Source organism: Ostrinia furnacalis, unplaced genomic scaffold, assembly GCF_004193835.3.
Source record: "Ostrinia furnacalis isolate ACB-3 unplaced genomic scaffold, ASM419383v2 OfSCF6699, whole genome shotgun sequence".
Classification (NCBI taxonomy): Eukaryota; Metazoa; Arthropoda; class Insecta; order Lepidoptera; family Crambidae; genus Ostrinia; species Ostrinia furnacalis.
The window spans coordinates 426,585-450,278 of record NW_021136938.1 but is presented as its reverse complement, the minus strand read 5'-3'; the positions used below and the strand labels follow the sequence as shown (position 1 = coordinate 450,278).

General features: G+C 37.3%; 1 protein-coding gene across 1 annotated transcript in view; it reads left to right on the top strand.

The window, feature by feature from the left end:
- The first annotated feature begins 229 nt into the window (after positions 1-229).
- LOC114362741 (thyroid transcription factor 1) overlaps positions 230-23,694 on the top strand; it is a 44,457-nt gene continuing 20,992 nt past the window's right edge. The window contains exons 1-3 of the mRNA XM_028318262.1: positions 230-501; positions 7,093-7,292; positions 22,589-22,737. Coding sequence (XP_028174063.1) covers positions 275-501; positions 7,093-7,292; positions 22,589-22,737 — 576 coding nt within the window. The 5' untranslated portion in view covers positions 230-274. The remainder of the gene's footprint in view (positions 502-7,092; positions 7,293-22,588; positions 22,738-23,694) is intronic.

The following is a 23,694-nucleotide window of genomic DNA, read 5'->3' as shown; positions in this document are numbered from 1 at the left end:
GCTCATACATGAGTAGGTACGCGACGCCACAGTATCGAACGGGACAATTAGCGCCCCCACCGCACGCCTCAGCCGCGCCCAGCAGACTGCGCGGCCCGACGCCCCCCACGCGCGGCCCGCCCGGCCAATCGCCGCGGCCCGCCGCCGCCATAGGGCGCGCGCCGACGGGGCGGGGCCCCCGAGGGCCGAGGCCGCGCCGGGGGCTCCGGCCGCCACTCTCGCCCCGAGAGCCACTAGAGGCTGAGCCGTCGAGTGGCGTCGAGTGGTCGGTCGGATGTCCGCGGAGGGCGGCGGCTACTCGCCGTGTCCGGCGGAGGCGCTGCCGGAGCTGAGCGCCGCGGAGCTGGCGATGAGCCTCTCGCCCAAGTCGGCCTTGCTGCAGCAGAACCTGTCGCAGCTGCAGCTGCAGCACTCCACGCCGTTCTCCGTCACCGACATCCTGTCGCCCATCGAGGAGTACCGCAAGCTGGAGCTCGCCAACAACCCGCCGTCGCCGTACAGGTGCGTGGATCGATCGAGGGGGGGGCCCTCCACCCGCTGATTTTTCGAGTGCCGAAGGTCCCGACGAGGGCACTCGAGGCGGGTCGGTAGTCGAAGGATATAGTTCGGTGACGTTTGTGCAGGTATGTCGTGGCCGCGGTCAAGTGACGGAGTGAATGTGTGACGCCACGAGGACTCTTGGAGCGCCGGGCTCTCGTGTGCCTCGACTATAAACAAATCCGGCTCGAATGCTAAATGCAATAATGGACTTATAGTGCGACCTTGCGGAACACTTGGCTGAAGACGCGACGCGAAATGATCGTTGAAGATAACATGTTTATGTATGTATATGTTTTAAACAACAAACAAATACTTAAACTAAGTGACCTTTTAAAATTTTAAACTTATTTAAATTATAGTTTAAAAAGTTTCATTAATAATTAACTATTTAAAACACCAACAATTCCTTCTTCTATAAAAAACCTTCTATAAATTTCAATAATTATTTTTTCAGTAATGAAAATATTAAATTAAAATGTTAAATGTGGACATAAAATAAAACCCTGCTAGACACCCCAGCTTACATAGGACAAACGGAATGAAGAATAGTGACTACCTACTTAATTAACACAATAAATATTTTTTAGTTGTACATTTAATAATATCTCAAAATAAACTTTTAGAATATTTTTTATTCCGGATTCAATTGAACTTTTAAGGTTCACTTAATCAAAGGCTTTATAAAGATATAAAAGTTAATTTGTCAATAAATCAGTTTTATTTCATGGCTTTTAATTAAATTTGAACCTATATGAATTAAAAATTCCGACTTTTAAAATTTTCTAATATAAAACACATTATCTTGTGCTATTATTTATAACTTTAGGCCTAAATCATAGGAAAGAAGCTGGCTACTATGGTTGTGTTTATTAGTGAACAAAATTAAATGGTGAGCAACATTTTGTTTAATTTTCAAACAATTTGAAATGAGAGCAATACTTGCAGTTTCTAGTAAGTACCATCTAGTGCTATTCATTAAAATTATCGCAATTTTGTCAAACATTAACGTATAGTTTGGAAAAAATATTCTTACAAGAATCAAAATTAATTATTTAAGTATTTGATAAAATTTCAATACTAGGTATATTATTTATTGACAAAATTGGTATTACAATTTTACAAAGTAATACTAAAGAATTAAATAACCTTGAACATTTTATACTGCGCTATTTTACAATTTATTGAATGTATTTTTTACAATTTATAAAACACGGTGACCTAAAATAAAACCCTGTCCGACACCTTCAACGCAACGGTATGTGACCATAACTAACCTAACCAAATAATCGGTTTTGAATTTGTACTTTTAAAAAACTTAATTATTTTCACAATCCAAACTTTGAAAAATAACCTTTTTCTATCGAATTACTCAATCAGAAGCTTTGAAGATTTCAAATGGCCATGATTCAATTTGTAATTCATAATGCGTAATACCTTATCTACATAAATATAATATTAGCACTAAAATGAAATTAAGGAAGTATTAGAAAACTAGCTTTTGCCCGCGGCTTCAACCGCGTGAAATTTAGTGTCACAGATCGGCATAAATTATAGCCTCTATGTTAATCTGGGTTATAAACAATAATAATGTAAAGTTTTATCTAAATCTGTTCAGTACTTTTTGCGTGAAAGAGTAACAAACATCCAGACATCCATACAAACTTTCGCATTTATAATATTAGTAGGAGTAGGAAGTAGGACTAGTAGGATATCTGTCGATCAAAAGTATCATTATTTTGTACAGAAAAAAAAAATTAACAAGTTTGGTTATTCAGAGAATAAGCTTGTAGATGCGCGCGAGGCCCCAGGCCTTTGAAAACCGTTTATGTTTAGAGGATTAGTTGAAAATGTTATTTCAGTTAAATCTTTTGAATAATAGAAAGTAAAATGTCAATATTAAATGTGTGTTAAAATTAGAAACGCGGAATTTACAAATCGTCAAATATTTATTCGAAAGTATTCAAACATTTGAAAATTATAAATAACTTGAAAAAATCGAACTGCCTAAGGCGGGAATTGAACCCACGACCTTCCGCTTGCCGGGCGACTGCTCTTCCAATTCAAATTAGTTTGAGATGCGACTCTAAACGCTAAAAATTTAATAACTATTCAAACATTATTTTAAATAATTTTCGTTTGTGTGAGTGTAGGTTTGTCTACAGCACTACAAGAAAGCGACTAAACCAAGAAATAAGCCACAAGCTTGGAAACAAATAAATAAAAACGATTATAAACAAAAATATAATAAAGCAGTAAGATAAAACATAATGTTAGAATGTGGTCTTCTAATTTAGGTACGCATTTATTTACATAATTTCTGAGTTGTTAGTAGTGTATTGAAATTAACAAATTTTATTAAAATGTTCAAATGTAACAACAATACGACTTGATAAAATAATAATTATTAGGTATTTTAAAGAATTAAGCGTATCTAACAGTGGTAGTAGTAGCTTCCTCGCTTTTAAATTAGCAATGCTCCAACTGCAACCAGGCTCTACATTGAAATGTAGCATATGTAATACTTAATTACAGATATTCAATTGAACATTGAAACACAAATAATACTAATAACATATAAACCTAGACCACAGAATAAGCATAGGGACTTCTTTACACCATATTAAATATTTTCAGGTCTTTAACCCATAATTGCTGTTGCTTTAGTCTCTAACGCATGTAGTTTTCACCTTTAATTAAGTTTGCATTTAACGAGTGTCATTTTTTTAAGTTACTTTTGTGAGAGCTACAATGTAACCTTGTTGGTGATCAAATAATAAATAAATAAATATTGAGTTGAAAGAAGAAGACTGACGCAACTAGCCTCAAGTTTAGAAAACTTTATATGTCATGTATTTTACCAACCATAAGCATGGGCAGTAACCATTTACTTAGATAGGAATAGAACGTGAGCATAAAACTCTAGCGCAAACATTGACTCTGCACTCCACGCAAGTGTGTGTGTACTCATGTAAATACAGATCCTTATTTAACTTCGTACCTGGTTATGTGAACTCTACATAGCACGGACATAATATGACGGTAGATAGATATTCGTCCAAAAGGTAGAGGTTATGCAAGAAAGAGTCGAAGAGATGACGATATTTTTTAGATTTACACTATTTGGTAGAACAAGCAAAATCTAATTTTTGTAATTTAAGGCACATGTTTAGCGCCAAGAAAGAATTGTTATATTTAAAAATACACAAACGGGAATTAAATAAAATGGTGAAAATTAAAACTAAAAAATTTGAAATAAAAAGATACAAATTCCTGTACAAAAGACATCAACGAAATCTTAATTTCAAGAAAATGCTTCGTTTTCACAGAATTTTATTTTAAAGGCTTTTTCTTTACTGTTACTTATTCATTCAATTATTATTATTAATTATAAGTATAATTATTAAGTATAATTAATATGTTACCAGCAGTCACATCTCTTACTGATAGAGGAAGAAAAAATACTGATTATAAAGTCATAAAAAATGTGTTTATCACTTAGATAAGTGAACAAAACTATCCGACTGCGAGTAGGTACTTAAAATGACAATTTATTTTGAAAATAATGCGAAAAAGGTATCACAATCGCGTTGCACTTGTTTTTTTTTAATCTATACTATCTATAGGTACTTAATATTATAAATGCGAAAGTAACTCAGTCTGTCTGTCTGTCTCACTTTCACGCCTAACCCATTGAACCGATTTTGATGAAATTTGGCATACAGATAGTTTGAGTCCCGGGAAAGGACATAGGATAGTTTTTATTTTTATCCCGGTTTTTGAAACAGGGACGCGCGCGATAATGTGTTTCTGTGATAGACAAAATTCCAAGCGGGCGAAGCCGCGAAGTGGAAAGCTAGTTTTGTTATATTTTAACTGTTTTGCCCAAAATATAATTCAAGTGAAAAGATGCCTACATTTTATAATATTGAAAATGACGATATAAAATGAGATTTTAAATTAAACTTCACTTGGAGCACTGTAATGCAATTACACCGAGAAGCAATTAATTGCAAAAACACGCGTTTGATCGAAAGACAACAGCCAAACGAAACCGAATTATCACCAATTAACCTAACCTAAAACAGTTGGCGGCAAATTTTCCCGCCCTGTCAAAACTTAATTTGTCAACTCAACATCGTAATGGCGGCGCTTGGGGTGTCACTTTTGACAGATAAGTTTGCCACCAAGAAGGTTATGTGTAGTTTTTATTCTGTGGGGTTTAGGGTATGGAATTGCGCGTGATGTGGTTTGAGGATGACACAGAGGCGATGGAAGGAGATTAAATTGTGTAAATAGGGATTAGGCAGATAAGCCACCATTGTTTGGAGGTGACGAGCGGCGCCAGGCTGCGGGTGGCATGGGTGTGTGGGACAGACATTAACCGAAATTGTTTAATCATCGCTCCTGGGTTTGAATTAAAAGTCATTTGAAAGGATTTGCTGCGAAATAGGATTCGTACGATAAAAACAGCTTATTCGTTGGGAGCTTTAACAAAAAGTCGTTTTGAGAGCATAATATTAAAAAAGATCGACAAACAAAATTAAAGTAGCTGCGGAAGAAAATTGAAATTCCAATAAAGCATTATCTGTTGAAGATATTGGGGCGTTAGCAATATCAACAGTAACTAAATTTTTTTGCAAAACTATAAATAAGCTGTTTCAGATGAGCTGACAGGTTTTTTTAACAGCAAAAAATTAAAGATACTGCTGATATCGCCAGCACGGCAGTATTGTTAACCGACTTTATTAAAATATTCATTTCCTTGTCCTGAAAACTTATTTTAATCAGGCTCTTAGTTTTCGAAATTTGCATTTCTCCATTGGAGTATTATTTGCGGTTAATGCTAATAATTTTACACTGTATTCCGTTTTCGATCAAGAGTGTAAAGCCGTTCAACTCTCAAAAAGGACCGCTGACCAAAACCACCATTATAGCAACAATTATGAAACGAGTAGCCATTTCATTGTTGTTATAATTTCATATCCGGCCTAAGGCTAATATTGGTAGTTTTTTTTTCAGCTAGTACCTACACCTACAGTTTACAGTTTATCTAGGCTTATGATTTAGGTTGTGTTTTTGTAACCACTTTTTTACGGCACTGTAGCCAGATTGCAAATAACATTCTGATATCTGCACCTAAGTTATAGAGCGGAGTGGGTTTATGTCAGTCTTTTACTGTATACCAAGAGTAAGAGTTTTGCTGTCAAGTTGTAATTTTGTTACTCCCTAATTAAAAAGTACCACGAATCGAATTATGGTCGATTCACACATATCCGTGAAGCCACAGTTCCATCAACAGTTCACTCAATTTCAGTACCAGTGCTTCAGTATTGCGTCAGTGATTCAATATAGGGGAGAGTTCGGTATATTGTACCGCCGAGTAAATTGTACCACCCTCATATTTCGTAAAGTATTTATTGAATGTCTGTAATTGCAACACTCAGCGATACACAACTAAAATCAATTAATATCGGCCATGTGGTTTTTGCCGTGACAACAAACACGTTTGTTTTATTTTGAAAAGTATTTTTTCATTGTTTTCAAGTAACTTTTGACAATACATGTTTAGTTTGTAATTTTGTTAAATTGAATCACAGGATGTTTCTAATATATTATTTAGAAGCGTAAATTAGTGTGGATTACAGTTATTTGAAACATTTTTCGGTATTTATAAACTATATTTTTTACCGATTTTTTAAAAGCACTATCACCTAGTCGGCTAAATTGTACCACATCAAGTTGTATGGAACTTTACCAAAGGATTTTGAAATTTTTTTTAGTAAATCATATTTTGAAGTTATAATAGCGTAGTTATGTTTGACTAACAATAAATGAAAGCAAAAGACTGGCAAAGTAGATTAGGTACAAGTGTGTGTTACGATAATTGGAATTACAAAACTTTTACTCAAAATCGTGATAGCGTGTAAAACAATATCGATTGTCTATGTTATTAACTACTGTTCCTTTTCGTTACCTAATTTGTTAAGAATGTATCGTATAATAATTTGCTATAGTTTTTTTATAGGCTTGAAATTTATTGAAATCCAATTTAGTAACCCTGTGGTACAAATTATCCAACCGGTTGGCTAAATTGGACCGAAGCTCTGAACTCGTACTTTGTTGATTTGTGCTAAATATACAACAATCATGTTAATTAATACTTATGAAATAGTAAGTTGAATAATGTATCTTTTATTATATACCATGGACATTAGCAAAATCAAAAGAAAACTATGTGTAAAATGGGATTGAAAAAAACTGGTCCAAATTAGCGGACTCTCCCTTACTTGTTACTTGACACAGTACACGAAGCTTCAGTGATACAACCGTGATATCAGAGGTGCTGTTACCGTAGGATAAAATCTGTACAAGGTGATTGACACAATATAGCGTACGTTTTGAACTTTCAAATGAATACGATGGCTTTACACAATTCCAGTACTGGTCCGTGAATGAGCAAATGCGTTGACGGAACTGTGGCTCCATGGATATGAAGAACAGACCAATAAGAAACTTGACGTGCATTTTATTAACCGCCTCTTTCCCCCCCAGATCGAACTCGTCCGGCAGCAGCATCAACTCGCCGCTGGGGCCAGCGGCGTCCTGCGGGATGGCTGCCAACCCGTACGCGGTGCCGCTGTACGGCGGAGCCCCGGTGCAGGGCTACGGCTGCGCGCCCGCCGACCTGCCGCACTACGGCGACATGCGTGGCGCCGGCTGGTACCCCGCCTCCAACGACCCCAGGTTTGCCAGTGAGTCGGCGGCTTCTATCGTTGAACCTTTTTTAGATGTGAAACTGCTACAAACACTGTAAAACTTTCTAAGACCACAACGACTGTTACGGTACTTTGTAGCACTGGTAGCACCTGTGTTAGATACTACCCTAAAACACCTAAGGTTTACAGGCTTCTACGTTGAAACTTTTTTAGATGTGAAACTACGCTTATTACGACAAATACAACTGCTACGGCAATTTGTAGCATTAGCTCATTTGCTAGGACTGTGCCCCACTTTTAGTCAAGTCATAAGTAAAACACTGCTTCCAACGACCCCAGGTTTGCCAGTGAGTCGGCGGCTTCTATCGTTGAAACTTTTTTTTAGACGTGAAACTACCCTTACTGCCACATTGCTAGAACTGTGCCCCACTTTTAGTCAAGTCATTAAACTTGCGCGAACCTAGGTGGTTCCCTATCAATACATAAAATTGTAACACTTTTGCTAGGACTAAGACGCTATGGCAACTACGCTTACAATTTGTAGCTCATTTGCTAGGACTGTGCCCCACTTTTAGTCAGGTTATATAGATATGTAAAACACTGCCTCTAACGACCCCAGGTTTGACAGTGAGTCGGCGGCTTCTATCGTTGAAACTTTTTTAGATGGGAAACTAAGCTTTGCTACTACAATTTGAAGCTCATTTGCTAGGACTGTGCCCCACTTTTAGTCAGGTTATATATGTAAAATACTGCCTCTAACGACTCCAGGTTGGCCAGTGAGTCGGCGGCTCCTATCGTTGAACCTTTTTTTAGACGTGAAACTACTCTTACTGCGACAATGCTAGGACTGTGCCCCACTTTTAATAGAGTCATGCGTGCGTGACCCTCAGTGTAAAACATTGCCTCCAACGACCCCAGGTTGACCAGTGAGTCGGCGGCTTCTATCGTTGAAACTTTTTTAGATGTGAAACTATGCTTGCCACGACAATTTGTAGCTCATTTGCTAGGACTGTGCCCCACTTTTAGTCAAGTCATTGAAGCGTGCGTGACCCTAAGTGGCTCCCTATCCATTAGCATAAAATTGTAACACTACACAAACATTGTAACACTAGTTAGGACTAAGACGCTACGGAAACTACGCTTGCCACGACAGACACGACTGCTACGACGATTAGCTCATTCGATAGGACCCACTTTTAGTCAAATCATTTAAGCGTGCGTGACCCTAAGTAGAATTCTGTCTCCAAGGGCGATATCATTACAAAAACACTAACTACATATTTTAAAAGCAATGTTTAAATTGCTACGACAATGACTGCTGCGGCAATACGTAGCACACAGTCACTCATTGCTACAAGCTCTATCCACTGCCCAATTTTCAGTTATGTCATCTTGAGTAAAACCAAGGAAAATACTACCTCTAACGACTCAGAGTTTGCCAGTAAGTCGCGGCTTCTACCGTTGAATTTTTTTAGACGTGAACTACTATACACTGTAACGATTACTACGATCAAAACAAACATTAAGAAACTAATTGTTATTGTATGGTTGTGTGTTCCCCACAATTATAGAAATAAAGACATACAACCGAACCAAGTTTGCCAATTTTAAATAGCATTATAGTGCTACGTTAGACGTTAATATTTTAGATACTACTTATGTTTCCGTTTGAAGGACTGAAGTGATTACGTCACCATACTCGTGAGGTCCCTAGGTCAGCCCTACACCTGCTCCACACTTGACCGATGTTTTTCTAAAACAAGGTCAGAATAAACTAGCCTTTTGACTTGTAGTCTTACAAAATGAATGAATGAACACTCTACCTACATTATTATAGACAGTGAAAGCATAAAGTCAGATAATAGTTGATTGTGATCCTTATTCAATATAAAGCTAGGTATGTCTATTGGTACTGTTATTCATGAAAGAATGTCACTGGTCATTTAGCAATACTTCTTCGTGCGTACATAATATGACCGAGGAGGTATACAGTGTTTAATATACATAGTTTATATCAAAATGTTTTTATTTCACAAAAAGATATAAAACCACGCATTGGGCGTCAAATAAAAGCCAGACACAAATAAAATTGAACATTAACCTGCTCAATGGCCGAAAGCTCGACAAACAATGTAATTAAAGTGCTCCAAATCAACATCGACAATAACGCCACCTGCTTTCCACCAATTAGCTCCGAATTAGCGTATCGATTACAATGTTTTGACGACAAAATGGCGGCGAGGCGCGCGTAACTGGACGCCCCCATTCTCGATGCGAACTCGCCGAGTGGGTGTCGAGTTACATTCGCCAATTTCGAGATGCGATCGTCTGTAACAGTGATACCTGTCGCTATTTGATACTATGATGTTTGTGTAGACGGGTGGAAAGAAACGTAAACATTCCAAAATATTAGGGGCTGAGGGTGTTGATTCACGCATATTTTTGAGGAAATATGTAACATTATGATTTGTTTGCTTATTTGCATCCATTAATTCCCGAGATAAGTACTTACCTTTTCGTATTTGTCTTTGCTATCTAGTGTGGCGTCCAAACCTGATTACGTTTTAGGTCCAAGCAAAGCTCCATTTTATAGTCAAAATTAAGACTGAAAATTAGCTTTGGCTGCTGGATATAGAGTCACCGTCAGTTCAACATGGTTCAAAGGTTAGTTGAGAGGGAATACCTTCACCTTGTAACCTTATATTTGTAAAAGAAGTTATAATAAGTAAAAAATAATTGATTCAAACCAAGGCTGTATCTTGTTCCTACATTTGGACGCGATACAGAATCTATACAACATTTATGCTATTAATTAGCTCTTTTTAATGCACGTTTCAATAAATATTCGAGATCACATTTCAATATTATGCTTTCACTGTCATTCTCATTATCGAAAAACAAACTTAAGACAACTTAAGTAAGCATCACAAATTAAAAGAAGCAAAAACATGGCCAGGAAGAGCACTTAACATTATTTTCTTGTATGCTGTCAAAGATTATTAAAAAACCTGAAGTGTTAACATGCTTAATGAGTCGCATACGATGAGTTTTAATCTTCAATGAAGGCTCTACATCGTACATTTAGTAGAATTTATACTTTTCTCATTCAGAAATATCGCTAATCTAATTGCAAATTAATGACATTAGTGTTCTAAAAGTCTAAAAGCTTTTTTTAACATGTGTTACATTTTTTTTGAGTTCGTGGGTTGTGTATACTTAAATGCCCGGAAAAGGGCCTGTATACAAACATAGAATTTGATTTATTATAGTAGAAGTTTCATGGATTTCTCCAGAAGTGAAACTTGAAACTTCACTTACGTGGTGTGCGCAATTCACAATAATATATGTGGCACACGACTTGACGCATACGACAGACAAGGCAATGCCTAGGTCTATCAAATCACTTGACTTTACAACAATTACCTACTATCTCATCTACACCGTTTTGTCTTTGACCGTGTAACCCAATATTACACGGGAGCACTGAGCAGTAGTGATGTCGCGAGTCTGTGGGCTCAGGTGCCGCCATTGTTCGATATAACTCGGTAGGCTCTGTTTGCTTATTGTCTTTGCCGACAACGATAATTACTCTGCTTTCCACAAAGTATGATGAGAAAATGTCTTGCCTGAGCATGGATTCAATATCAGATTGAGGGTTCTGTGACCTGACAAGAGTCGAGATCTGAATGTTATTAGAAAAATACCTATTTTAAAGCCAAGCTAATTTAATAAGCTTCACTTTAGAAATAGGTGTTAATATTGTGCCGTGTTTATTGTAAATTACCTACTTTTCTATAATGTGAAATTTAAGAATACCATAATTAAAGTGAATGTTAATGGCACAATTGAATTAATAAGAAAAGATTAAGACGGGCTTGTGAACATTACGTTAGTAAGAAGCCTCAAATTAAAAAATCATATTTAAATGTAGAGCGTGTCTACTGGTCAGTTAAGTATAAATTCCAGCTTTTAGTTATCCTATACCTCTACATGAAGTAAACGGCAAACCTTCGTCGCTGACTTACTCCACAAACTAACACAATACATAGCGTCCGTTACCAAACAATTTTAGACCGCGGCTAAGCCAATTACTTGTTCCGAACTAATTCCTAAAGAGCTCTCAAAACTGATGAACTGACCTGCGTACACCACTCCAAAGACAATGGCATAGACAATAAATGGAAACCCAATCCGAGAGGCAGCCAGTAGTCTGTCCTCAGAGAAAGTCCAAACATTGAAGAGTAAACACGCTTAGTCTATGGACCCGTTTAGCCAAAGATTAATTTGGGATCAACCTAGAACTAAAATGATTTTGACTACCTCGGATTTATCATGACTCATGCTCATTCTACTGCTAAATTGGTTGCCTTACCTCTTTAATAAGACTTACAGTATTTCAACGATGAAACGTTACTGTTTGATTAGAAAATCTTGTATTGGCAAGTAGTATAAATCTCTACATATTAACTAAATAATTATTAAAGATCTTCATCTTCAGATGTAGTTCATCTAATGTTCTTATATGTAATAGGCTAGTTGCCTAAAAAATTTTTTTTAGTCCGTAATGTTTAATATCAAAAAATATTGGACACATATATTTTTATTTGTCAATCTAACAAATAATTACATAGTTATGGTGCGTTGAAGTTGCGCACGACGTCACGACGTGCGGCATTTTTAAGCAAGCGTTGACGTCACGGGCCTCTTCTTATGAACTTTGGCGCGCTTTATCTCTTTAAATTTTCATTAGTTTGAAAAAGTGAAAAATACGTGTAGAGTATTTTTTGATAAGTTAACTGACGGACTAATTAAAACTCTTGCTTTTTGACCCAGGCAACATCCCCATTGAAGAGACATATCGATCATAATTACGCATTAAATCTTCTATGACCGTAAATTTACACGGTAAGCTCTATTTAATTGGCTGCTAACCTGTTGTCTAATAGCTTTCGAGAGCTCCTCGAGTAATTTATTATACTTAAACAAGATATTTGCGTAGTGTAGTGTTTTTCTTCATACGAGTATTCTTAGAATACACACTTATCATCTTGATTTATTTTTTTGTTACATATAACAATCTTTTCTATACGTATATCGTAAGTATTCTAAATCGAGGCATGGAAAGCAAAGTATACAATAATAATTAAATCACATTATTTAGCAATTAGTATAACGATTACCCAATCTAAATACGGTCAACGATTACGATAAAAACGCCAAATAACTTGAAATAGCGCAAATAACAAAACCCTTTTGTGAAAGAACATTACTCAAGATGAATGAACAATAGAGCACAACGGGATATACTTACGAGTGATTAGACTACAAACACCGAGATTACGGCACGCTTCCGCACAGATAAGCATCTTCAAGAACAGATTAAAACGGTAAACGAAAACTGTTCGAGCACAAAAACACGCTCTCGAATGCTGTCCACCGAATTATTGCCACTAGAAAAAATGTTATTAGAAAAAGCGGTCCGAGAACGCTACCCTGCAGCACGCCGGACTCCCGTACCTGGAGGGACAAGGGAACCGTGTAGGCACAGATAAAATAAGCAATTCCATCCGATCGGTCCCATGTTTGTCCACCACTAGAGTCTTGGCTGTGTCAACAGTCGGGCTCACGTCGGCAAATAGCGTGAGGTCGATGCAGTCGAAGGCTTTAGCTAAAATTATTTTAGTCTATTGCAGGGTTGTCGTGTTAAACGTTACATTCACTGGACATTATGTTTTCATGCTGACGTAATAATTATTGTAATTGAAAATAACTCAGCATTTCCATAAAATATCCATAATTTACCACGCGTCTATGTCAACATCTTAATTTTCAATATTTCTCAATGGAAGAGTTCTATTCAATACATTTGTATTCGTTTGGTCGGCTGTTTGGTGTAGTGGTTCAGAACGGACTACTATGCCGAGAGGTCCCGGGTTCGATTCCCGGCCGGGCAGAAATTGAAATGATGAATTTTAATTTCTGTGACGGGTCTGGGTGTGACTATGTATAATATTTATGTATTAAAAAAAGGTATATAAGTAGTATATCCGTTAAGCTAGCACCCATAATACAAGCATTAAGTTGCTTACTTTGGGGCTAGCTGGCGCTGTGTGAAATTGTCCAAAGATTTATTAATATTCTGCTTCGTGACCAGCCCTGTCCAATAGATGTAAAATATTTTAAGTATGTAAATGTGCCTGAAGGTAAAATGTGGACAAACAACGCTTTCCACTCAATGTTGTTACTTCATCAAGCGCTTCTTGAGCCGAGTGTCCGCGCCTCGCGGTTGGGAAACATACATAATGTATAGTCAGGTGTGAATAATCATAGCTTTCGGCCTATGTCATTAAAGTGTGTCTTAAATTAGGTGTCAGATTTTTAACTGTATCTTTTACCGCAACATAAAAACTATGCAAAGGCACTGCAAAAGAATGCCTCGTGAAATTCTTTTGATAAACAACGCGGAAGTGAAGTAGCGCAAGTTTAAAAAAATATTAATTACGGTGCGGCAAAAAACAGATACTTACCTGTAACGTCAAGTATAGCCATAGATCAAAAAGCGTCAGAAGCACATGGTCAGCGAATTACGCGCCACGGGGAAAAAATAAGTGTGTGTGACACACTTAGTTGGTCGGAGCGCGCCTAATGCGGAGTGGACGCGTCAGCGGCAGGCGGCAGTTTGTCTTGCAGCGTGGCAACACTGAGGGAAATGGGAAAATGTTTGCTATTTCATTCCCACGGTTCACCGCGTTTCTACTTTTGAATTGTGGCCGGCACGGGTTTATTTGATGTGTCCTCTGGATGTTTGCTTATTTTGAGGCTTTGGTTTCGCAAATAATTTTCTTATTAGACCTTTGCGGTCGTAGGCGGTTGGAAAGTAATCAGTGGTTTTGAAATATGATTATAAGTAATATTTAAAAGCCTTTTTTTTTCATAAATTAAAGCTTTCATCTTAATTCAACTTGCAATAGCAATCAGTATCTCAAGATCTGAGAATATTATTATCAATTATGCCATCTATATCTCCCATTCAAGCGCTCATTTGGATTCCACGCTTCTATTATCCTACACGTATGACGATCGGTTATTTTAGCTAAGCAAAACATTATTTTTGCGCCCCCGGCATTGTCCCGGAGACGACCCTCGCTACAGCGTGTTTGTTCACGCACAATTTGTCGAGCTGGCAACACCGGGGGTGCGCATTGTCAGCGGTTAATGCGATTAATATGAACTGTCTGCGAAACGGGAATTTAATTTTGATGTTTAGAGTTCGGAGATAATCGCGTTAAGCGGGACTTTTTAAGCGTTTGACAATTGTCTAGTTGTAGTGACTGTCTGTCATGTTAGTCGGAGTTATCTTCACTTTTGCTGAAGGATAAAATATGAAAATTTTTAGTGACTCCTTTCATTATCATAATCAGTATATTTTTTATACTTTATTTCCTGATACTTGTTAAAGCCAATGCTTTAGTTGTTTTATTACTTGTAGCATATTCATTTATTTATGTGCGCAAACTCTTTCTCCAACTCAATTTGTCGTGATGATGTGCTCCTTTCACTCCTTTTGCCATTAACAATACTAGTATACAATGTATCACATCATTCACATCTATCATATCACCGATTTATATTAGATATTTATCGATTTCTTTGACTGTTACTGAAGGTTTTTCAATCTGCTCGCACTCATTTAACCGTCCATTCCGAAGTAGGTCATAGCCGCACTGAGAATCAAATAAGGCAGCATACCTATAGACAATGAATGAACTTATTGCATAGAATGTAGCCTAATATAGCTTACGTGGGTGTAAAAATCGATTGTTCTCGAATGTGTTTCAAATACTTCCTTCTTTGTTTATCCACTAAAATTAATTTGCATGGAACTCATTTATTGGCATTTTTACTTTCAACTGGCTAGTGATAAGTGGGTGATAGTTGTAAGTCAATATTGGGATGGGATATCGGGTTGTGAATTTACTTATTTCCCATAAAGCAACGACTTTATATGTATTGAGCCGTTTTAGTCGGATAGATAGTTTAATTTCTGCCGCGCCTACTGATTGACTGGGAGATAATGCCTTCAAGAATTACCTAAATTCACCACCTGTGAAATTGTGTGGCGCAAGAAAGTACTTATAAAAAACTAAGGTATATGTTAACTGCCCGTTGGATTTTTTATATTTTAATACGCATTTTTATTTACCTTACAAACAGTAGCGTGTTTCCTTGTTTGCTCTTTAGTCTGTACCTGCCATTATTTACACACTACTCGACTAATTTTGTTGCGGTTTCGTAATGAGATAATTTTGTGTAGATAAAATTAGTAATAAAACATTATAAATTCTTTAGATTTGTGAAAAACAAGTATTTGTAACTATATGCACTGTCGTTTCAGCCAATGCAATTTCGAAGTATATTAAATTAGAATAACTTTTATTTAAATAGCAGTGAAATATTTGACACTATTATTTTTGTCAAATCTATGCGGTTTCACTTGCGTGAAATTCAGTTTGTTTGAGCTTGTTCCAAATTATAGCCTAAAATCCATTTACTAGTCTTTGCATAAAAGAATATCATAAGTCTATGCTCGCAAAAAGTCAAAAGTAAGGATCTTATAAATGTGACATTGGCGAAATCTTAGCGAAATCATCACAATCATAGCGAAAGAAGAAGGATAGTAGGATTTCTTAAATAATGTCAAATCATATCTCTGTGGCGAGCAACATATAAATCTCCATAATAATTTCGGTAGCGCACGCCGGTCACGTACCCCGGACACTTTCGAGGCACTTTAGAACCGATTGACAACCGCGGGTTCTACTGTTTATTAAATTATAATTATTACTCTTAAGTAGCTGTGTTCAGTAGAGCAGTAAGTTATTCGGAAATAACCAGGTTTTGGAGTAATTTTACATGCAAGTTAGCCATATATTGTTTTTTAAGGATAGTGTGCATTTCAAACCGGATTTTAAAACTGACAAAACCCACATGGGTGGGATATAAAATATGTATTGGTTGTAGATTTCGATTCAACGACGAGCTTTGTAGAGACGATTATTACGGAGCGATCAGCTGATACAGGGTGGCCCAGAAGAAAGTTCACTTTTGAAAATTCAAGGAAACGAAAACTGTACGTTTTTATAGAACTTTAACTATTGCAATTCAAAGGAAATTTAATGCAATTTATTTTTAAATCTACCTTTATTACATTACATCGCCCAGGAGATTTCCTTGCCGCTTACAACATTCGATCAACATACATCAAAATCTTGAAATGCGTTCGTTAGAATTACCCCGAAACCTATTTTGAATTTTTTGCCGAATGCTCAGCTTTAGTTGCTGCATGGTTGTTGGATTATAAAAATATACTCTATTCTTAATGTAACACCACAAAAAAGAATTTTCTGGAGTGAGATCAGGGCTTCCTGGTGGCCAGGAGATGTCACCCCTGCCTGAAAAAAAATGTTTGTGGGAACATGTCTCTTACCATCTAAATGCTCTCATTTGAAGTGTGACACGTGGCCCCATCTTGATGAAACCAAGTGCTCCGGTCATAGCCTTGTGAATTTTGCAGCTTTGATATCAAAAAGCTTTTCAGCCTACCAGTATAGCGCTCTCAAAAATTAATCATCCTTTCAATGCAACAAACCAATTAAGCAGGGGTGAAATCTCACTGCCTCTAAGAAGCGCTAATCTCATTCCAGCAGACTTCTCTTTGTGGGGTTACCTTGTGAGCAGAGTATACTCTCATAATCCAAAAACTCTGCAGCATTCATTCATCCTGAATCCATTTCGAGGTAACTCTAACGAAAGTTTTCCAAAAATTTTATGTATGTTGACCGAATGTTGTAAACGTCAAGGGAATCACATGTACGATAAAATTTATATAAAAAAGTAAATTTAAAAAAAAAATTGCACAAAATTTCCTTTAAATTGCAATACTTAAAGTTCTACAAAAATGTACAGTTTTCGTTTCCTTGAATTTTCAAAAATGAATTTTCTTCTGGGCCATCCTGTATAACTAGTGGTTATAGTTACTAAGTTCAATTAATTGATGGACATTGTCTGCTACAATCAGTGCGATTATAAGAAAGATAGTTTTGTGACTCGAAGGTTTCGTTAGCCTGTAGATAAACTATTTCAGACGCTCAATGGAGTGTCTTTAACACTGTGATACACATTAATTAGTATTGTTAGTGACATTACAGGTCATGTTTTAGTAGATATTTAAAACAATACATAAACACTTGAAAATTATACAGGGTGTTTAAATCATTGACATCCTTTTAAAATAGACTTTACTCATGATACATAGTAGGTACCTAATTAGGTACATTCCCCAAATATAAGACAAATCCAATGAGTTAAAATGGCTAATAGCAAATAATCAAGCTAAAAAAACATTGTGGCATAGGTAAATTGGATGCCAACGATTTCAATTTCAACCTGTATATTTTGATTAGATTTCTATTTTAATACAGACTCAATATTCTATAATGTTTGTTGACATTACCATTACGACCTTGATTGAAGTCTACTAAGAAATACATAGAATAACATCGGTTTGCACAATTTATTCGGCCGTGGAGCCAATAATGATGTCAGTGTGGAAACGACTGTTTGCACAGCACCGTCATCCAGTGACCTTCATTAAGCCTCATTTCTATATATACCTATTGCATGTTTTGTGAGCCTTGCGGTGACTAGTTAGCGATTATAAATATCGTCTAGAGTCTAGACTAGATATTTTTTCATTGCATTATCATTTTGAGTTAAAATAATTTTAATTCTGCAATGTTAAATTTACCTTAATTCTCTCTCTCCGTCTCTACCTCGTGGGTTGTAAAAACTGGGATTTTAGAGAGATAAACCTCAATCGGCCTCACTTGCTAGCAATTTATTCTTTGTAAATAAATAAATATCATTCAAAATGAAACAGTATTAACAAGAATCAAACAACATAGAAAATATGCCATTCCAAAATTACACGTTAAGAACTCTCGTGATTTAAAGTTTTTAGCAATTCAATTTTGTAAGAAGATTGAGTTTTTAAGAAGTTGCATGGAATATGAAAAAGCTCAATTAGTAAAATAAGTAAATAAGATAATAATAATACAAGTGGGTCCATTAATGGTAGTCCCGGTAGTCTCGCAAAAAGCCAAACAGTTGAAAAACGGAATAGCCTCCTCTAAACTCTAAAACATTTAACCCTCACAGATCTGTATCTCGCCCGAGGCATCGGAGCAAGTGCGATGTGCCCAAACGCACATTAGAAGCAATCATTACACAAATCAGCGGTCAGCGGGTGCATTTGATGAGGGGCGGCCGGCGTGAAATTGCCCTGGGCGTGCGTGCCTCTGACGGGTCGGGGGTTAACATAAACGAATTTTGGATAACTATGCGCGGACCCGCAAATTTGGGAAGAATAATCAAGCAGAGACAGGTCAAATGAGTCAAGTGAAATCTTCAGAACTTCTAATACAGTCACGGCTATTAGAACTAGCTCCCATTTTCACATTATAAGTTTTTGATGACTAAGAAAATAAAAATTGTCTTGCGGTTTCCGTTGTGAGAGACTTATAAAGAGGAATAGGATTGAGTTCGTGTTGGCTTACGGTGTTGCAAAATAGACACCTCAGTACCCAGCTACTAACGCCTGAGTTTGAAATTTTTAAAAAATCTGTTAAGTGATAGTGAGATTGTAACAAAGCCGTAATCGAAAAAGTAGAGAACAGTCTCTTTCAATACAGAGATTCTGGGTTATGTACCAGTGAAGAGTTATTTATGTAATTAACTTAATTTCCGAATAAACTAAGTTAATATGATTCCGTGACTCGGAGGGCAAGTAAAGCCCTATATTAAAAGTTGAGGTTAATAATAAAGCTGAGGAAGCCAAGTTATACAGTTTAATATTTTTTGCATATCTTATTAATATTACGACAAGCCGTCTGATATCCCGAATCGATATAGTTGTTATTACCATTACGTTGAGTGGCCGCCCCGGTCGGTCGCGGGTTCGATTACCGTGTTTGTTGACAATATATGTGCCAGACGGACCGGGCGAGATGGATTTTCTGGGCGAGCGAATACGTTAAGTGCGGGCATTGAGAATTTGATAAATCTTGTAGAGAGAAGTGAATGGTTAAAATAGATCTTAAAACTGTCTGTCTATTGAAACCATTAAGATATTTTAAGAATAGATAGATTAACAGAGAGTGAATTAATTAATAAGAAAATGGAAACAATGACTTTTACTTTTAAAAGTGGATAGGTACCAACAAATGATCAAAGAGGTGCCTTATAAGATAATTTCGAAGTTCAGTGTATATTGTACCTCCATTGAGATATAACTAGTTTCTCAGAAAAACCTTTTAAATAACAATTTAATACAAATCAAGAGTGATTTTGCTAGATAAATACCAACACATTCAATCGAAACTAAACAGAATTCAATAGACAAAGGCCACTTTTTGTTTACAGATAAAATCATGCAACCCTCACATTTATTTGTGTGCTATTTACGTGTCATTTAACGGCATTCGTTGCACAACAATGCATGCGATTGAATGAAACGCAAACGAAACGTTTCAATCCGAGATCCCGATAACTAAATGTCCGGCGGCCATTGACGTTTCTAAAGGTTCGAGTTCTAACTTTTTTTCGATCATATCACTGAACCAAAACACAGGCTACAATAGAACGGGAGTAAGACAGAATGGGGCGTATATTTTATATTGAAAGACCCTTTTCGATGCTGGAGTGTTGTGTAAATACAAAGAGCGGTGGTTTCGGCATAATGTGTGGAATATTGCTCCGTCTGCAGCCCGAAGCCCGCACAATAAAGGTTATGAGATTTGCTCCGCACGTTCTGACGTTGCTAAAAATTCGCTATTGAATCCATGTTGATTCTGCCAGACATTGTTGTGGCAGCTGATGCGGAATGTTCGGACTTTGCATTCAAATGGAATGTTTAAGTCATCGTTTTGTTCTTTACCTACTGAATGAGGAAATAATCTTTTATGATTTTATAGCATCGAATTGTCTTATGGTAGAATCTTTAAACTCTAGATTCTAAAATGGAAGAAAAATACCTAATATGAGTACCTAATATAGGTACTTTGCAGTGCAACATACTTGCAGTTCACAATATTTAAGTACTTTTTTCAGTTCACATATTGTGACATTGGTAAACATGGAAAACATCATCAACATTGAAACGTCAAATGATTAAAATTAAATGATAGAGTGCAGTAATTATTACCACAATGGAAATAATTTCCGAATCACTTAGCAGACCGACTGGGGTGCATCCTCCCCCTCACTCTATAGCCAGAATTCTTGCCATAATTATAAATTAATTGTAGGGACTGTCACGATATACCTATATTAAACTTAGGTTCATATTCAAGTCCGTAATTTGACTTCTGGGCCACTTTTTCGATACTGAATTTGAAATTATACTTTAATACTTCCTTTTTATTTCAGTAACATTCTTAATAATACATTGCGGCATAGGTTGGTGACACAATGGGGTACTTAGTTTACACATTTTAGCGCGATTTTCCACACTGTTTCAAACGGTTTTTCACATGATGTGTGAAAACCCGAAAAAAAAAACAATAAGACGATGGATTAATTAGCGCTTCATCGTATCATTTGTCCTCTACTAATGCTATTTTTGTACCAATTACCAGACATCCTATATCCTACGTTGATACGACAATTGACTGGCAGACCTAGTATTATTACTGGATCCTTATTGGTTTACATTCGATTTAGTGTGAAAATAAGGCACCCAGTAGTAGCATAAGCGTAAATAAAACGCGGGGCAAATGGTGAAGGTAATCGATACATAGAACAGATTACTGAGTCGTGGGGCACATATTAGTAACACGTTCGATATATTAGAGTACATTAGAGCATTTTAGGGCACATTAGGCAGATTGAGCAGTCTTAAAGCGCAAAGGATAGTTGTACAGTCACGGAATGAAAAGGTTCGTCAGTTTTCAAATTGATTCCTTCAACGAATCGCGAGCACATATTACCTTTAGAAACTATGTTACAGAATAATCTCGAGTTAGAGAAAATCTGGGGGCACGGCAGCCCCCCCGCCAAGTCGAGCGCGAAGCAAACACTGCCGTACCATCTTTACTGGAACCATTTCGCCGCATTTTCAGGCCTCTATTTGAGAACCTCTGGATAAGACCAGAACGCAGAAATTTTTGTCATCTAGTAAGCTATAATCACATACTTAAAATCCAAAATTTCAAGTTTGTAGGTCATTTAGTTCCGAAGTTAAGCGAAAGCAAAGTTTCGCATTTACGACACTCACTCACTCACTCACTGATGATCATCAAAATAGAACTAGTACTTCCCATTAACTCAGAGAGCTGAAATTTGGTACAGAGTTAGGGTTTAATGACTACATAAAGGGAAAACTATAAAAACTAGGAAAATCGAAGATCTGGAGTAACACCACATTCATAATCAATACTACTAGCGCCACACCGGCACCGTGGTGTTCGCCTGTACCGCTCATCGCTAGATGGCGTGGCACTTGTTATTAAAACAATTTCTGATTCGTTGTCCATTTTAAAGGTCGTTGAGTTTATTTGTGTTTAATATCGTAAAAAAAATGTCGATGATATTAAAAGAAAAGACGCCGACGTTAAATAATTATGCCACTTTCTACAAAAAGAAGTGAAATCCCACCAAAAACATTCTGTAAAAAATTAGCCAAGTCTCGATGGAGCTGCCTGTTTATCTCTAAAAAGTAATGAAATCTAGACAAAGTCGTGCCAAGTCTATGGTTCATAAACAGGCAGCTCCATCGAGACTTGGCTAATTTTTTACAGAATGTTTTTGGTGGGATAATCTTTACTGTTCGTCAGTAAAGTTCAAAATTATTCAGATCAAAGTTGTTTGACGATTTATCTTGTCAAGAAGATTATTATGATTGATAAACTAAAACCTTCTTGTTGGTTTAACCTGCCATTATTATTTCTATTAAATAAAAAAAAACTACATTTTGTAACATTGCACTGATATGGGATAGAAAAATAAACAAGCAAAACCTTATTTGTCAGCAAACGTCATAATTTATTTAAATGTTAGCAGCACTGTTTCTTGTACTGTTATGTTGGCAGGTTTGACTCTTACAGTACCTAAATAGTGCAAGCGAAAACCGACTCTAAGGTGACGAACCTTTTCATTCTGCGACTGTACTTTGGGGAAATGTATCCTAAATTGGGGCATAATGTAGCACATTGGGGCAGCATCATATTGGGGGGCATAGGCTGTTGGCTTGGCACATACCTGAACGGCTGCTTCAGTTTCCAGGCTGATGACGTCGACGTCTGGCGGCATGGGGCACGTCAACAATATGGGCGGGCTGGCCGCGTGCGCGGGGCCCGACGCCAAGCCGATGCAGTTTCCACTGGCTCAGCGCAGGAAGCGGCGCGTACTGTTCACGCAAGCACAGGTGAATATACACTCTATATTATATATATTTAAGGCATTAAGTCCGCCTTATGTACACTGTTCTATGTGCATGCAGGATGTCCCAAAAAGTAGTGTCAAGCCGAAGCCGAGAGCATCATTTGGGCTACCCGAATCATGATTCTTTTGAGAAAATACAGGATTGTTAGTTTACATTCGTGTTATGGATAGTTAGTTAGTTAGTTTTGCAGGGCAATCGAATACCGCACTTAGCCTCATGATAGGGCCATTGTGCGCGATTTGTGGTTTATCTTCCTATTCCAACCACCCCAGATCCCCCCAGAAGGCGAGCAGCCCGTCCAGGCTGCTGCAGGCTTCCTGTAGCGACGACGGTGATCGAAGAAATTGAGCCCGTTGTTCTTCCACGCTACTGCACTCCATGAGCACATGCTGCGGTGTTTCCTCTGCCTCCATGCACCCCCTGCACAGTGGGCTGTCTGTGACACCTATGTTGTATAGGTGCTTGTTTAGCATACAGTGTCCGGTTATGACACTTAAGACCTTGCGGATGCTGTCCCTGTTTAGTCTGATGAGGCTGCGGGAGAACTTTTTCGATACGTCCGGAACCGCATCTTTTGTTTGCCTGCATCCTTCGCTATTTTTCCATTCTGAGTGGTGTTTTTCTTCTGTTTTGGAACGCAGCCAGTTCCTGATCTGTGCTTGTGGTATCGGCAGTATTGGTTCTGGGCCAAACACTGTTGTGTCCGAACCTCTTTTTGCCAGTTCATCCGCTGCGTCGTTGCCTAAAGAGTTACTGTGCCCTTTGATCGTGTTATGGATGTAAATACTTCTAAATCAGCTAGGCCTAGTATTCATCTAATAATAATAAAAAATCAGGCATGTAACTTGACTATTCACGCCACAGTGACGAAAAAAGTGCCTAAGCACAGAAATTTAAAATAATCATAACTCGAAAATTATCAAAAATTGTGGAACATAC